The sequence below is a fragment of the Ambystoma mexicanum genome, chromosome 2q (assembly GCF_040938575.1).
Source record: "Ambystoma mexicanum isolate Mex_15411 chromosome 2q, UKY_AmexF1_1, whole genome shotgun sequence".
NCBI classification, from domain to species: Eukaryota; Metazoa; Chordata; class Amphibia; order Caudata; family Ambystomatidae; genus Ambystoma; species Ambystoma mexicanum.
The window spans coordinates 909,290,102-909,306,800 of NC_090924.1; the positions used below are offsets into that span (position 1 = coordinate 909,290,102).

General features: G+C 43.2%; 1 protein-coding gene across 3 annotated transcripts in view; it reads right to left on the reverse strand.

Moving 5' to 3' along the window:
- The window catches only part of OSBPL3 (oxysterol binding protein like 3), a 1,742,686-nt gene that overhangs the window by 610,998 nt on the left and 1,114,989 nt on the right, over positions 1-16,699 (reverse strand). For all 3 annotated transcript variants that reach the window (XM_069648200.1, XM_069648199.1, XM_069648201.1), the window contains one exon: positions 9,726-9,879. In XM_069648200.1, the coding sequence (XP_069504301.1) occupies positions 9,726-9,879 (154 nt within the window). The remainder of the gene's footprint in view (positions 1-9,725; positions 9,880-16,699) is intronic.

Sequence of the window (16,699 nt, forward strand, 5' to 3'; positions counted from 1 at the left end):
TTGGGTTTAACCACCGGCCTGAAATATGTCGCTTTCATACAAGCCTGCCTTCTCAGAACAGTGCCGTGGGGCATCTGTCTGAGAACAGGTTCAGTTACATCTACTGTCGTGTTGATCATGTGTTCCAAAGTGGTTCACCATCTGATATGATTGACTTTGCCTCATCTTGAAACTCCGGAGGGATATGTTTGCTGCTCTTATTGACAGAGACACTGCTGTCGACACCTTTATGCGGATTGCCTCTGGCTTCCAACCCTCCTTATCCGGAAGAGTTTTCTAACTTCTTTCTTGCTGCTACTGTATTGACTGAGTCGGGCTTGGGGTGCCTCCGTAAACATAAAGGTGCTCTGTCAGGGGACTTATATTTCTTTTCAGGCAGTGCGGCTAAGGTGGAGGTGGATGGCAGGTTTGCTAGTATCTTCTCCTTGGCCTCCCAAATAGTATCCAGGATCAAAATGGTTGTAACCGTTCTCCTCCGCTTGTCCCTGTGTTCGCATAACAGACTTTTCCTGTTCACCAGACACCTGTAGGTTGAACAACTTGGCCGCTTTAGCCATGATGGTGTGAAAAGAGTACGCATTGTCTGGTGGTGAGAAGCCCCCAGGGGAGTCCTGACTTTGCTGTTTCTCAATTATGCATTCATACCATTCCTCTGCCTATAGCATTTGTGAATGTTGAGAAAGTTCTTCCTCCTCAGGTTCATAAACTTGGGCGTCTGGATTGGCGAAATCCCTATACGGATCGTCCACAGGATCCTGTTGGTAAGGCTCATCTTGTCAATATGACAAGGACAAGGTGGAAGAGGCTCTGGTGCCCCAATACAAAGGACGTGGTGGAGGAGATTGCCTTCACAACAACAACATGCTTCTCGACGAGGTGCTGCGTTTTCGCTGCAGGAACATGCTCCTGGGTGAAATGCTTGGTCCTGGTGGGAGAGAGATACTCCTTTGCTTTTGGGAAGATACTTCCTGTTCTGTTGTAGGCGGCCCGTGGCCTCTCACACCACTAAGCATGCTCTTGGTCTTCACTGAAACACCTCCATAATATTCCTAATGGACTGCATCAGTGCTGGATGTAAGGGGTCAGAAGTGTCCTCTGTAGAGTGATGCCAAGGTGGGCTGTGTTCTTTGGGTGATGACTGAGGTACCTCGGGTATGTCTTCCATGTCCAAGAATTCCTCCAGGAGGATAATCTCCTGTAGTTCTGCCATTTCTTTAATTTGAACACCTTTTCTCTGTGGACAAGGTTTTTGTCGTTGATGCTGAAGTTGTCATGGATGTGGTTTTCTCCATTGGTAAAGGTATCTTGGATGATGAAGAGTGTTCCCCCGTGGATAACTTGGGCGTCAACAGCGTCTCGTGGTCAGTATGTGGCCGAGTGACTTTTAGACCGGCCTTCTTATCTGCCAGTAGAGCAGGGGAGGAACTGGTCATTGCCCGCTCCGTGGATGAGTGTCCCGTGAACGGGGCTTTGGCAGAGGGCTCCTTGTCTTTGGATTTGGTCCCTTTTGCTTCCAGATGACAACTTTTGTTGTGCTCCCTGGGTGCCTGGGAGCCAGCCTCTGCCTCCTCATCATTCTTTTTGCAGGCGTTTGTAGGAGGTAAAGATCCTCTTTCCTTCCTTTTCGGAGCATGCTTCTCGGGGGCCCTATGACATGTGACAGGGGCTGTGTTAACGGATTCTCCATCTGAAGAAGCACCCTTGCTCTCCAAATGGAGGAGAAGCCTTCTGTGTCCCTCCTGAAGGGTCTTTTGAGTGATTATTTGGCAAATATGACATTTAAGAACGTAATGTGGATAGAGGCAGTAGATACACAGTGTGTGGATCCCCGACAAAGACAATCTTTTTCGGCATTTAAGGCGGTCCTTAAAGAGCAAAGTCTTCCCCTAGGAGTACATTAAGTGCCTGGTTCGGTCATGGACATGAGGGGCCGTGTGCAGAGATTTCCCTCAATGATTGAAGGCAAAGTAGGAATCCCTGAGCTCTAAAACACAGATTGGGTTGAGCAGGGGAAACTCTTCAAAAACAATGTTTTCTTTGTTAAAAGAGATGTAAAACTGTTACATAATGAAGAACATTCATAGAGCTGATGATGATTCCCCAAAGGCCAAAGTGAGGTAGAGGGACTACTTAATGGAAGGCCTTTTTAGGCATAGTGGGCAATCTGTATTGTCTTGCCCTATGGGAAAAAAAAAATATATATATATATATATATTTCTTAAAGTTCTAAGGATTCCCAGTCTGACGACGTGGAATATTCAAGCATGTGAAACTATAAAAGATCTAATGCGGGAGAATAAAAATTCCATGTACACCACAATCAATCATACAGCTGGTACGCTGTGCATGTGCCAAAGAACAGTGTGCTGTGCATTGCAAATGCCGAGCTCAGTCAATTATTATTATTATTAAATTATTATTATTAAGGTGCTCAGAACTGTATAAGTGGGGTAGCGACAAAGAGCTCTTTGATAACAATGATTTTGTAGATGATAAAAATGTACTCTGGAACTCAGAAGATGACTTGTAAAACCTTAATTTCACTCTTCAAATGCAAATAGCTATTGTAGTTTTAATAAATAGTATATTTCAAAGAGAAAGTTGCAAATTATTTTAAACTTTCAATTTAGTGAGCATACAGTTGAAGGTTTGCTATGAGGTAGCAATCATTTACGAGGCTATATCTCGGAAACAGTAAAAGATATTAATAAATCCTTATATGAACTTTTCTATTTCTCTGATCATGTTTAACAAAAAACCTACTTTGCAAATTTTTCATAGAACTACCCTGAAAGTAGTTACAGCTCAAAAACGAAATTAGTAACCGTAACAGCGGCCATCTTGGATTATTGATATCGCACAGGCCCTCTGCCACAAATTCAGATAATATACCTGGTAGTATAGGATTGTATGCTTCGTTATAAATGCATCACCAGTAGGCATACCTTCCCTTGATTCAAAATCCCATGGACTAGGTTATTGTAACAGATGCCCCTGAACTATTGGCCTGCTAATGGACTTCAACATTGCTCAATTAGAGCACGCTGATGTTAAAATGGATTTCTGAATTCTGACCTGATGGGCAGAGGTTCAGAAGGCCAGCCTAGTTTCTTGGAACAGGGTAACCTTATGGACAAGCCAGACCAATCAAGGTAGCATTGGCGGCGGTCAAGACTAGGTCTCAGGAGGGGTGAGGGTGATCAAAAGCCCACAATGAGCACACAAGTAAACAACTGTAGAGGAGCAGCAAAAAGCCTCTGCAGAAAGTCCCGCCCCTAAATTGCCTATATGTTTGGAACCGGAAATAGTGACAAGCAAGGCACCTGTAATGATGCCTATAACACAAGCAGCCTTTGAAGCAAAGTTTCCATCATTCTTTATGTATCCACTGAGAACTGACAGCCTCTTAGGAAAGATCCCATTAGAGCAGGTGAAGATGGATTAAAGACAAGACTAGTGATCACTTGAAGTAAAGTGTCATACCTCAGAAGAGATGACAGAAAATAAGATGAATAGACCATATAGAATCTGATGATGAAGGAAGAATCAAGTAAACTCTCATATATGGGATGATTATCATACGTGTGAAGAGCATGGAAGAAACGGACAACCATTTTATAATTGTACTGACGCAGTAACGCAAGTCGACAAAGTAATCATAAGGCTTGCTATGTAGTGCATGGTTTGGGGTTGAAAGACCTAATCAGAAATGTTTGAGGGAGAAAAGACTGAATATTATTTTTTCAAAATAATCTTCGGACTTGCCCAAACCCCTACCCACACCCTCACTCACAACAACACACCCCTACCCACCCCCTTCAACCTCCACCCTCTACTTACTTTACATTCCGTCTCGCTGTGTCCCTGTGACGCCTGTTCCCATTTCCCTTTCACTTCTGTGATCAGGAACCGGCGCCGCAGGGTCCTTTCCTTTATTATTTTTTCAGGACAGCTGCAGGTGTGTCCCCCGCAATCCCTGCTCACAATAGTGACCAAGGTGAGCAATGGTGCGGGGGACACCCCTGCAACCCCTGCTCACAATATAGTGCGCAAAGGTACGGGGACACCCCTGCAGCCCCCAGAACCGAATGCACGATTTGGTTGAACTTTTCGGGTGTCAGATTTTTCAAAACAGCCTAAATTCTGCTAAATCATGCATTCTGTATTTTTTATTCTGTCATTTTGGCCGAAACCTAGTGAATAGATTGCGGCGATGCGCCAAGGTATATCTATGCATAGGAATCTGGAAGTTCCACATCGTATTTGGTTCAACTGGACTAGAAGGGCTGGAAAAGTGTGGCGCAGCAGAAAGAGCCTGGCTGTAGATGGAAGAAGAATCAAAGAGGCCTGCCTGGCCCTGTGTCAAGGGATGAGGCAGCCAATAAGCTAGTGAATTATAATTAAAAGATACAATGGACGAGAAGGCAAGAGCCAAGCTCCTATTAAGGTGCAGCGGAAGGACATTGAATGCCAGGTTTTATTCATTTAAAATTATTAAATACAATAAGGAAGCTCAAAACATGGTCTCCAGTCACATGATCAGATCAAAATAAACTTTGGGCAGGATACACTGAGACCAGAAGATAAGGTCATGCTTGCACTCTTTTATTCCCAGGAGCAGTGATACTTTGCAAGGCTGAGTTCAAAGACTAGTCTCATGGCAGACAGCTTGAGTGATGATGGATGATGGGCTAATTGGGTGGGGATTTGAAAGATTACCACTTATTTGCAAAGGGGTGAAACTTTCCTGCACTCCTGTAGGGTCAATGCCCTTCCTATGTTTTTTTCTGGTCAAAATGGTGACCACTTTTAATATTCAAATATTAAGGCTTAAAGCACAGTTTAGAATATTTCAATGATAACAGTCCATTTCAAACTATAAACGTTTCAAACAAACACTTTTACTGCCATTCTTAAAGATATAAATCTCAGAAGTCATAAGTGTATATTTCAAAGAAAATCTATCGTATGTCACTTTAATTAAGTTAATCACAATAGGCATTCATGGCATGTCCTTATTAACTTAAAAAAGCAATCTTACTTTCAAACAGTACAAAAAGTTAGGTGTTCAAAAAATATAGACAATAATTCAATTTCAACTAAGTTCAAGAACGATTTTTCTTATACACTTGTGTTGTCCAGTTCAAAAAGTAACACTAGTGGAACCATCTGGTTAACTCTAGTGATTCTCAATCTGTCCACTCCCCATTGTCTTCATGGGGTTCTACGTGAGCTTGTGCATCGTTCATCAAATGTATAAGTTAGTCCTTTATGGTATTTTCAATGTCCAGAGGAAAACTTGGGACTATATTTCTATAATTAGTACCAACGCGTTTCGAACTTCGAGAAGTTCGTCTTCAGGGTCTTCAAGTAATCTGTTCCAAAAGGTAATGTACACTAATTATGTTTAACCCCCGTTTTTTTTTTTTTATTTACTATATATTTTCACTAGCTGAACCAAAAAAAAAAAAACAAATAAAAAAAAAAACACATTCGAATTTCTTTTTCAGCATACTTTGACATTTTTGCATTCGACCAAATATTTTCGACATTATAACTGGATACCACACACACCATCCCCCGAGTTAAGAGTGGTGAGGGCATGTATAGCTAAAGAAATGCAGGTCCCCCTAATTCGCATATGTATTACCATAGCTGGAAGTGCCAGTACAGAAAATAAAGTCACAGGGAGGGAAAATGTGAAGTGCTAAGGGCGTCCACGTTCGCTCTGAATTCCCATAGGAAATAATTTGTGGGCTCTGCCCACTCCTGCAGTTAAGATTCGAGTGTCTCATATGAAGTCACATTAAAATAATTTGCCTCGAGTAAGAGGCACACATATTTGAAATATTGATATAAATGATCACTACTATTATAAATGTCGCAAACTATTGTATTGGTCTGCTAAACTGTGATTGAAGCATCCACTTTGAACTGAGTTTGTTCGTCTGACTGCCAATTTTGGCAGATAATGCACATTTTCTCAATCTCATATTTAACCAACCTGATATATGTAAATGCTTAGAGCAACATTCGTACGATTACACAAGGTAATGAAACTGAAGTTCCCAAAAGAGCAAATATATGCCTAAGAGACAACCTAAAATAAACTCTTGAGAGAAAACACTGATATCAACAGCCATGTGGGTTTGGGTGGAGGTTTTCAGATGCAAAGACCCATCAGTTCTGACCACCCAAACATTAGGGGTAAACCGGGAGATTTGCTGCCATTCGCCACTGTGCAGAGCTCCCTATTCAGTTCCGCAGGAGTGTGTACAAAAGTAATTTGGGGGGGGACTAATGCCAGGTGCTGGGGAGTAGCGTGCAGGACACAGCATCCACCTAACTGCACAGGGATACCAGGCAAACGAAAGCGTGAGGCCCTGTAAAAGAGGCCCATGTTGGCCCTGACTTTATGCTCCAACACCAGTGCTTTTAGTGGGTTGGTAAATTGAGGAGGTGGCCTAAGTATGAGTGCTTAGGCCATTCCCCCCAACAAGGCCACCCCGCCCCTAGCCTTTGCATTGAAGGAGCCGTGGTTCAAGAAATGCCTGCGGGGTTGCTGACCCTCCCAGGCAACCCTTTAACCACACGGCTCCTTGAATGCAATGGGCTGCCTGCTGCGTGAGGTCTCTTTATTCAATAACAGGAGGAGGACTGGGTTGGCCAGCCTCTCCTTTTGTTTCTCAGTAAAGAGCTAACACGCAGTGGAAGCCCTTTAACCAAAGCACCGTTAATGGGCATCCTGCTGCATGTTAGCTCTTTACTCAGAAACAAAAGGAGAGGCTGGCCAACCCAGCCCTTTTCCTGTTTTCGAATAAACAGACATGACTCAGCAGGTTTAGCTGAAGCACTGCTCGGTTGCATGGCTGACGTCAGGTGTCATATATATTTTCTACAAAAAGAAGATGTACTAAAAGTTGTCTAAACCAAAGGGTAAAACCAAACACCCAAAAATGATGTGTCTGATATCCAATTTTCATACATAAAAGTTAGTTTTTATTAAACATATAGAAAAATTACCATTCATAAAATGATTACATAAAACTAAATAAAACATACGGACAACAAAACATAAGGAGTACAGAAATGTGGGTTTTCTTTTGTACTATCTATACCAAAACTGTGTGATTCTTCACACTGCAATTATTTTCCTTATTGTGAAAGATTGTTGCTATTCGTTAGGAAAATTCTCTACTCCTTGTGTTTTGTTGGCCATATGTTTTATATGTGTTTTATCTAGTTTTATGTAATGAGATCATTTTATTATTGCAAATTTTTCTATATGTTTAATAAAAATTGTAAATTATGTAAGAAAATAGGATAGACACATCATTTTTGGGTGCTTGGTTTTACCCTTTGCTTTAGACAACTTTTAGTACATCTTTTTGTAGAAAATATATCTTATCCGTGCAGTAAGAAGTGTACGATCCCCTCAGCATGATTTATGCCGTTTGAGAATAGTGACATCAGGTGTCAGCCTTTTGCATTAGAAAAAAAAAAGATGGCTGTTCTTTCTTCGAATCTGAAATGCTGAGCGGTGCAGACAGCCGTTTAACCGTGCAGCTCTCGGCTAAACGGCTGCCGGCGAGGTCGGCGTGGCTGGGGCTAGATGGGGTGAGCTCCGGCAGGGCTCCAACTTGCGAGCCCATTTGGAGACTAGCGGGTTTGGCCCTGGCTAATCCTGGCCCACTTAAAGCCTTGTCGAACAGTAGCATCAGGATGTGGCATGCACCCTCAGGGGCCTTGCCATCATGTCTAAATCACAACCGGTGGAGAGAAACCAGATAGCCTATAGCAAACTGTTTGTGCAGCCACATTCACTCACTTGCATTAAGTTGTATGCAGCTGAATTGTAAGCCAAGACATAAAGATACAGTTAAAATAAGATGCCTACAACATGGTGTGCTTTTGTGATGGGTGCAAGCTAGACAACACCGTCACCCCCGTCCCGAGCCCGCGCCCGTCATGCAACAACTGGAGAATACTCCCATTTGACCTTCATTACAGGAGAGAATTAACTGGATGGGGCAAGGAGCGACATTTCAGTGAATGCATGTACTATTGTCAGGAGCTTGGAGAGCATGAATATGCAGTGTGTGCATTTTGGTGCACATGGGCAGAGCGCATGTATGAAGAGATGGACAGACGCAGGGGCTCTTGCAGAGACAGGAAACTAACACTAGGGGCTTGACGCATGTGTGAGGAACTTTGGCTACATGGAGAGACTGCTGTGATGGCCATGCAATACTTGTGACTATTTAGAATTAGTTCGTAGACTTGTGTCGATGTAAAATTAGCCATTTGGCAAAATCTTCTGGAGGGGAAAAGTGAGCCAAACCCCTGCTGGGCTGGTGAGGTTCACTCACTATGCTACTTTGCTTGGCTAAACATGGGGCTGCTTTTTGCACCAGAGAGTCGAGCCCTGTCCAAAGGTTTTGACCACTCAAATAAAATATTGGGGTGGTGGCTATAGACACTCTGAATTAGAACCAAAACCATACGTCTCGGGAGGATAGCTCAGGGGCAACATGCTCACCTTGGAAGCAAGACGACATGGAGCAACACAGGTTTGATCCCTGGGTCCGCGCTTAGAAACCTCTGGGTATGAAGAGCGTTATAAATAACCTATCATATCATACAATAAAAGAACATTTGGAAGATCATCGTTCTCTCACCTGGCAGCAAAAACCTGGAATCACATTCCAAAAAAACATTTGCAACACAAAGTATCACCTGGAATTCAGAAAACGAATCAAAACTAGTCTCTTTGTTGAGGAAACGACAAGGCAACAGACACATCGGGAAACAAGATTCTGAGGGAGAAAATCATAACCCCTAAATCAACTCCTCACCGAAGCATAAGATGGAGGGGACACCCCGATCACCCAGCCCCAATAATGCTAACCCGCAGAAGAAACCTAAGTAGGTAAGATCACCACACGGGACGGTTGGGAGGGACTGGAGTCGTCTAATCTAAACATCACCGAACCAGGATGAGGGAGCACAGAAAAGCAAAGACAAAGAGGTAAGAGAGGGAGAGAGACCAAAATAAATACATAAAAATGTAACAAAAATAAAAAACCTGCTAACCCAACTCTCAACTTTCCTCATACAACGCTCATACAGAAAACCAGACAACCACCTCACTGCACAGCAATCCACAGGCATTTCACCACATAACAGAATAACACAAAACCCGGTACAACAGCACATGGGAGTTCGCACAGACCCGTTAACCGCACTTAAGTTCAGCGAACGGTGCAAACCGAACTGAAGCTGCCAACACATCACAAATCTCACTTTCCTATTCCCAACTACACCATACTAACCTCTCCACCAAAACCTCTTTTTTCCACACTCCTTTTTCAGATCCACCAGAGCGCCTGGCAACCATTGTGGTGGGGACGGGTGCACGGTACAAATACCTTTAACATTAACGTAAAGCATTAACTGTAGCAGCTGAAAGCTTTCTGTGGATTTGACTTCATGCTCCGACACAAACTTTACAGGTGTAAACTTTTGGAGATTAAGCTTTGCATTGGGTCACACTATAAATATGAGCATTGCTTACAATGGAACGTTAAGGCAGTGTATGCATGCCCTTAAGAGGCATTCCCATGGGCCTGAATGCATGACAAAGCGCCGCCACGCGACATCCCTGCCGCAACACGCACACTCCGCACTCTCCTTCGAAAAACCAAGACGCAGCGACTTCACATTACCTTTGTGTGCCACCCGGCACAAGTCTTCCTGCATCTTAGAAATATCCAAAGAGGAGTCGGGTCCCTCCGAGTATGGCTTCTCTTCTGCATAGTCCAAGGTGGATAAATTGGGGTTAGAAGCGTGCAGCCTCGTTTGCCCAGCCAAAGATGGCACCTAAAAGAAAAACATTAAAATGAGAACTTTGTCATAGATGGGCAATATATGCGAAACATATATGTTAATTCACCTTATGGCAATCAGTTCTATTTCCTTTAATGGACATTTAAGGGCCTCATTATGACCCAGGCAGTAAGGGGTTAATGGCGCCATAAAAGGTGGCGGTGCCGTTAACCCCTTAACGCCTAATTACGAGGTCCCTTTGCGGGTCGCTACCTTAACAGCTGGTTTTACCAGCCGTTAAGGATTGGACCCGCAAAGGGACCTTGGAGGTAATTATGGTACCGCAATTTGCGGTACCGTAACTACCGCCTTCCCCATTTCCATTGAGCCCTATGGAGACAAAAATGGGAATGGGGAAGGGCCAATGGTGAATGGGGAATTACTGCCCCGCCAACCTTGGAATGGGGCGGTAATTCCGCCATTCACCATGGCGGAATCGGTAAATTACCGGCGTCAACCATGGCGCTAATAGCACCATAGTTAACGCCTGGGTCGTAATATTAGGCAGCTTATGGAAATGTTATTAGGTTTCGGCTCCAAGTGTCATTTTAGCACAACTACTGGTGCAAAAAGAATGCAAGTAGTCGGGAGAGACGGGAAATGTATATGAATACACACCCGCCTTAGTGATGTGACACTATCCCCTCCTTGTGTACGTCTGTAGCATTGTGATTTGATAAAAGCTGAACATTCTTTGTGTGCATTAGCTGCATTTGGTAATTCCAGCTGTCAGTTTAATGGAAAAAGCCCCAGATGTCCAAAGCTTGATAAAACAGTGTTTTGCTACCTGTTGTGGATTTGTTTTAGTAAGGATTGTGATCACTTGGAATGGCGTGAACTTTACTGCTGTCCTTTAGTCATGGCAGGATGTTTACTGGGGTATTTGAGACCAGTTTACATATGACAGACACAACCTACTAGCTTTGCCAAAGCTTTGTAATGAATATATTTACATTATACATATTTACACGTGGATGCACAGGGTGATGAAGCATTTTGCCCAGAATCACACTACGTTGGTCAAGTGCAGTAACCAAAATTAGAACTCGAGTTCCAGATTGTAAAGTCAGCAGCTGGACGGCTAAATCACATCTCTTTTCCACGGGGTCGCATTGGGGCATACAATTGTCTCAGGTAGGGGAGTACCAAACTTCGGCTTCGAGTAAGTATTCAGCCGAATTCCAGCAGAAAAAAAGCTATTCGGCTCCGGCCGAATAGTTTCTAGCTATTCGGCTATTGCCGAATACTTTGACATTCTCATTTGAATACAATGCAACATGAACTCAGAAAGGCAAATATAGACTTCAGTTTGCAAAACTGAATAGAATTAGACCAGACAAATTGCTATCACACAGCTGAAAAATATCTTATATTGTAATCTGCTCTTTAGGGCATGTTTTGTTACAAATTCTTAGACAAAAAAGGTGCTCATCTTTTATACTTGGCCTGCAATAAAGGAACATCTTTTCTTTTGGCAAATGTTTATATGCAATGTGCACTTTTTTCCGTTGGAAAAAACAAACTGAAAGAAATGTGCATAGATACCTCAGTTCCTGTCATGTCACTTCCCATTGCGTACATCATAGTCCCCGCTTTTCTTTTTTTTAAGTACTTGAGGCCTGAGTTTTTGTCAGGAAATTATAAGTTGCATATGTTTGTGTAGTGATGAGAAAGAATGGCTAGGATAACTGAAAAGTGAGCAGCATTTGTTTGGGTCGGGTGAATAGTTGTTAGATGCAGTTCACGCATTTCAGATTTCCTCTCGACTTGTGTCCTGCATGAACCGACATTAACCATTTTATACATTTCTGTGTGAGCTGCAAAGAAGTTTCGAAACGCGACCACATCGACTTTGCAACTGGATAGAGAATGCAATGCGTCTGATTCACAAAGGCAGTCCTTTTTGCATTTGTGAAGCATCCTACTTTAACTGGCATTGAATATGCAACAATCTTCTGTACATTTGGTCCCTTCATTTTGGTTAAATCGGCTTTATTTCTGACTTTTATACTTTAAATAAAGATGCTACATTAATTACAATGAAGAGAAATAAAAGAATATAATGCATTTAAAATTGTGCTTTATTTGTTTTTTTAATTAGTGTGTTTTCTGAAGTTTGGAACATGATATATTAAATAAAGCAACTATTGGGCTTCATATTCGGCTTCGGCCGAATAGTTAACAAACTATTCGGTATTCGGTCGAATACTAAATATGCTATTCGGTACAGCCCTAGTCTCGGGCACCAATGAAAAAGTGGCCCCCGTAGTTGCAAATGGCAATTCATTCCTTTTGTGACAGAATGTTGTGTAGTATCCAAGGGCGACTTGATTACATGTGATGCAAATTGTGCTTTTTAAATAATAGTTATTCAGTAGCACTGGCCAAAACTACTAGTTACATGGTGAAGTAACTCATCAACCTGGGCCACGTTGGCCTAAAATGTGGACCACTTTGACCAAAAAACTGGCCCACACTATTATTGAGAAGCAATCGAGGGGGGCACAATTAAGGGGAAGTGGTCACATACGAGTGGGTTGGGATGGGGCGGATGGAGTGCACTTCTATCATTCCTTTTGGTGCGCCCCTCTCTTTTTGTTTCTTAATTCCAGGCTCCGACCCACCACTGCAGACAGGCTGCCAGCTAGGGTTGGAGAATGTGATTAAAAAACTAAAAGAGAGGGGTGCACTTTAAGCAACTATAACAATGCACCCTGCTTTTGTTTTCTTTCTTCAGAAGAGGTGACAATGCTCTCAATCAGCCCTGTAACCTCACGTAGCCGCGTGGCTAAAGGGTTGTCTGCTGGGTGGTCACCGCTGATTAAGAAACAAAGATGTGGGGCGTCACCCTTATACTTTTGGTGTTAACAACTCTCCTTGTTTCTTATCAGAGGTGCCGTCTCCCACAGTCAACCCTTTAACCATGCCACTGTGTGAAGTCAAAGGGCTGCCTGCAGGGGTCAGGGGAGGAGCCCGGCTGAGCCCTAACTCACGAGCACGGGTTTGGAGACTGGCACTTAAAGCTCTGAGTGCGTGGGTAGCAGGAATGTATATGAAAGTTTCTCGTCCACCTGGTCTTGAGCACATCTGCTCATTTTGTAAATGGACCCTTTCTTCCTCCGGAGATACACTTTATAGCCAGTTATAAAATAATAATAATAGTCTACTACAGAATGTAGTGCCATCAGGCATAGTGGCCTGTTTTCTCACAATGCTTTGCATGCTTTTTTTAAATGTTTTTATTTTTTTAAGTTTCTCAATACACTTTATTTCTGAAAACTGTTCAGGGCTGTCAATATTCTCACATGGGCTTTGCATTCTTGAGGGCTCCGCAGCTCGCAGGTATAATGCATTCATGAGATCCATTATAATGTACCCGCACCCACTAAAATAAATCTCAGTACAAGCAGGACGGTAGGGCGTATTCTCCTATAAACCGTTGCTTAATACACCCAGCGCACCGATACTTCAACAAGGCTTGATTTATCGACTCAGAGAACTGGGAACACTGCAGGTTAGTGAACCAAAAAAGGCGCACGAGGCGGAGCTAAAAAAAAAGCGCCAGCTGAGCAAACCCAACAGTCCGATAACGGAACAGGAACAGAACCGGGTAAATACCACCAAACTCTATTAAGAGTGTCTGCGGACTGCTGAAAATCCCGTCAGGAGTTTTTCCTATCGGAACCTAGTGCACAGATACATGGACGTGCGTTTAATACGTTGTGCTTCTTGTGTGGACATCTCCCTGCCCTGCCAACGCCTCTCGTTTTCAGCATTATGGGGCTGGTTAAGAAAGGAAAGGAAATGGGCTCACATTAAACCAATGGAATGGATGCCTTAGTTCGAGCGGACACACATTAGGAACATGCACAGGAAATGGCTAGGCATTCACAAAGAAAGTGCTTACATGCCTGACAGAGGGCACCCACATAATGCATACTTACACAATAGATACATTAAGCTTGAGCAGAATTATAAAACCAGGGAAAGGCTTCATTTGTGATAATTGTATATTTGCAGGACTGCAAACATTTTCCACTTCCGACACAGACAAAACCACATACCGCCCTTTTTACACAAATGGGCACACTTGGCCACACTCGCTGCACTGCACATACCGAAAGCATCCACTTGCAAGTTAGCGCTGCGTGGAATTGATGGACATTCAAATGAAAACGAATACCCATGCAAGTGTGGGCGCTTCATCAGAAGCATTTGCAGCGACGCTCCACCCCCCCCCCCCCCAACACGGCTGACTTATATAGATCTGGCTGCACAGCGTGTTCCACCTGTGTAGTGTACACAAACGTATGAACATCACACACCCTTGAGTTACACCAACACACACAGGATCCAACTTTGTGTCCTGTATCATTCAGGGATCCCTAATGTCAGAGGCGTTCCTGGGGGGGTTGAGGGGGCTATAGCCCGGGGTCTTTTGATTGTAGCCCCGGGTAGAATCTCAGGAGCTACAGCCAAAAGGCTAGCTAGCCATCAGTCCCGACAGTTCTGACATCAGTGTAGCCCCGGGTCTTTTCCAGGCCTAGCAACACCCCTGCCTAATGTCCAGCTTTTTTCTAGGTACAAGTCCCAAGAACGTGTGGGAAAAGAATAGCAAATTGTCCCCGATGAGTCATGGTTGGTGAGGGGTTGATGAGTCATGGTCGGTGAGAGGTTGTTTAATTGATGACTGGAGGTGAAACGATCAATGATAAGGATCGCCCTGACCGTATACAGTTCAGGGGTCTCCAACCTTTACTTACACAGAGCTACTTGTGGTTAATGGCCTATAGGCGAGGGCAACTAAGGTGGTGATGTGCGCGAGTATGAGAATTTGTACCAAGGTTTTGTTGGGTATATATATATATATATATATATATATATATATATATATATATAAAAAGAAACAACGTTAATCTACCATGTGATTAATAAATTCAAAAACACCCGTCTCTTTTTTTATTGGTAGCCGTCGTCGCCTAAAACTTGTCAAGCATATCAGAATGTTGGAAACCAATCAAGACATTAAATGTGAAGGCTGACACTGCGTGCTATCCACCAGGGCTCAGTAATCTGGTGTGTAGCTTGAAACAGCAACAGCACTCGGATGCTTTCAGACAGGATCAACATTCTGGCATTCAGGACCTATGGCCTACGAAATAAAACTATGATCTTTTTATATTAAATGATAAATATGGTACACTGTGTATTTCTCACTCTGTGAGATGATGTATACAACTTACGGAATGGGACCAAGTTTAAATTGAGACTGGGCCATCAAATTTGTTCCTGAATGGTTCATCTGGGGGACTCCCCTTTGTGGGTTGATGCACTTAACTGCAGACAGCTCCCCGTGGGGAAATTGTTCTCATAATGTGCGTGTATTATTGCAAAGTGCCTCTCAACATTACTCTTTTTTTGCCATTGTAACTTGGGCACCGTAGATTAAAGATGCACACATTTACGCTGGCAGGAAAAAATAGGTTTCCCAATGTGGATGGAAATGGCACATCTTCTGCCTTTTATTGTTTTGTGCATCTGCATCCAGGATTTAGTTTGTTTTGGGGCTGCATGTGCAAAAACAATCTCAGGAGTATTTCAATACATGTGTTATATACGGTTTATAAACATTCAGCATATACCACCTTCAGCTTTGTAAAAAAATAAAATCAACTGCCAGTTTAGCGTATCCCCAATGCATGCACACTGCTCACATGCCAGGTCACAGAATGCACCCAAGGAAAAATATTTCAAAGCCAACTTTGTTGAGTACCCTTAAAAGTTTGATGTCAAAATAAGGGGCAAGATTGAAAAGAGCTAAAATACCATTCGGTTTTATAGTGATGACTTGAAAGAAGCATGAATCATACAACAACTCAACCAGACAATATATGAATCGTTATAGTAACGTTTTGAGCAGAGTATGGTTGTAGTGAGGGTGACCTTTCCAAAAAAAGTTCACCATCTCACGCTGATCTCCGGTCTTTCTGGCCAAGTTCTAGGATGGTTCACGGCATTCCTGGCTGATCGCTCTGAGTCGGTTTCCCTTCCTCCTTTTCAGTCTAAACCAGTATTGCTCTCTTGCGCAGCCCCTCGGAGATCTGCTCACTCCCCCATATTATTCAATATTTATATTAGGTCCCTTCTGCTTCTCATTTTATCCCATGGGTTTCGATACTATTCCTATGCCGATGACACACAAATTCTGGTCCGCCTGGATCTCACCAGATTTGACACGGCAGTTTGGCTTTGGAGGTGTCTGGAGGAGTTGGGTTCATGGATGGCGACCAACTGGTTAAAGTTAAATGGTAACAAGACCAAGGTTTTGGTCGTTGGCATGACTTCTCCCCTCCTTTTCTGGACCACTGATTTTTGGCCTGTATCTCTCGGTCCCTTCCACCTGCCATCACCCTCCGTGAGGAATTTAGGGGTTAAAATCACCTCTTCCCTCTCCATGGATGAACAGGTGGCTGCTGTTTGCAAGACCGCCCACTTCAAGCTTCGTATTCTGTGGAAAGTTCTTCCGTTTATTCCGGTTAAATACCAGGCCCCTCTGGTAGCCGCGCTTGTTTTGAGTGTGGTAGATTATTGCAACTCTCTATTTAGCTCAGCCTTGTTTCCATAGCAATCGGCTTCAACTTCTTCAGAATGCTGCAGCCAGATCCATTCTTTATCCCCCATTTGGAGCCCATATGTCTCCTCTGTTGAGGCAGCTCCATTGGTTACCTGTGGAGAAACAGATTCTTTTCAAATCCATGTGCATCGTCCATCATGCCTTCTATGGATTAGGGGCAGAATATTTACAGGCTAAGTT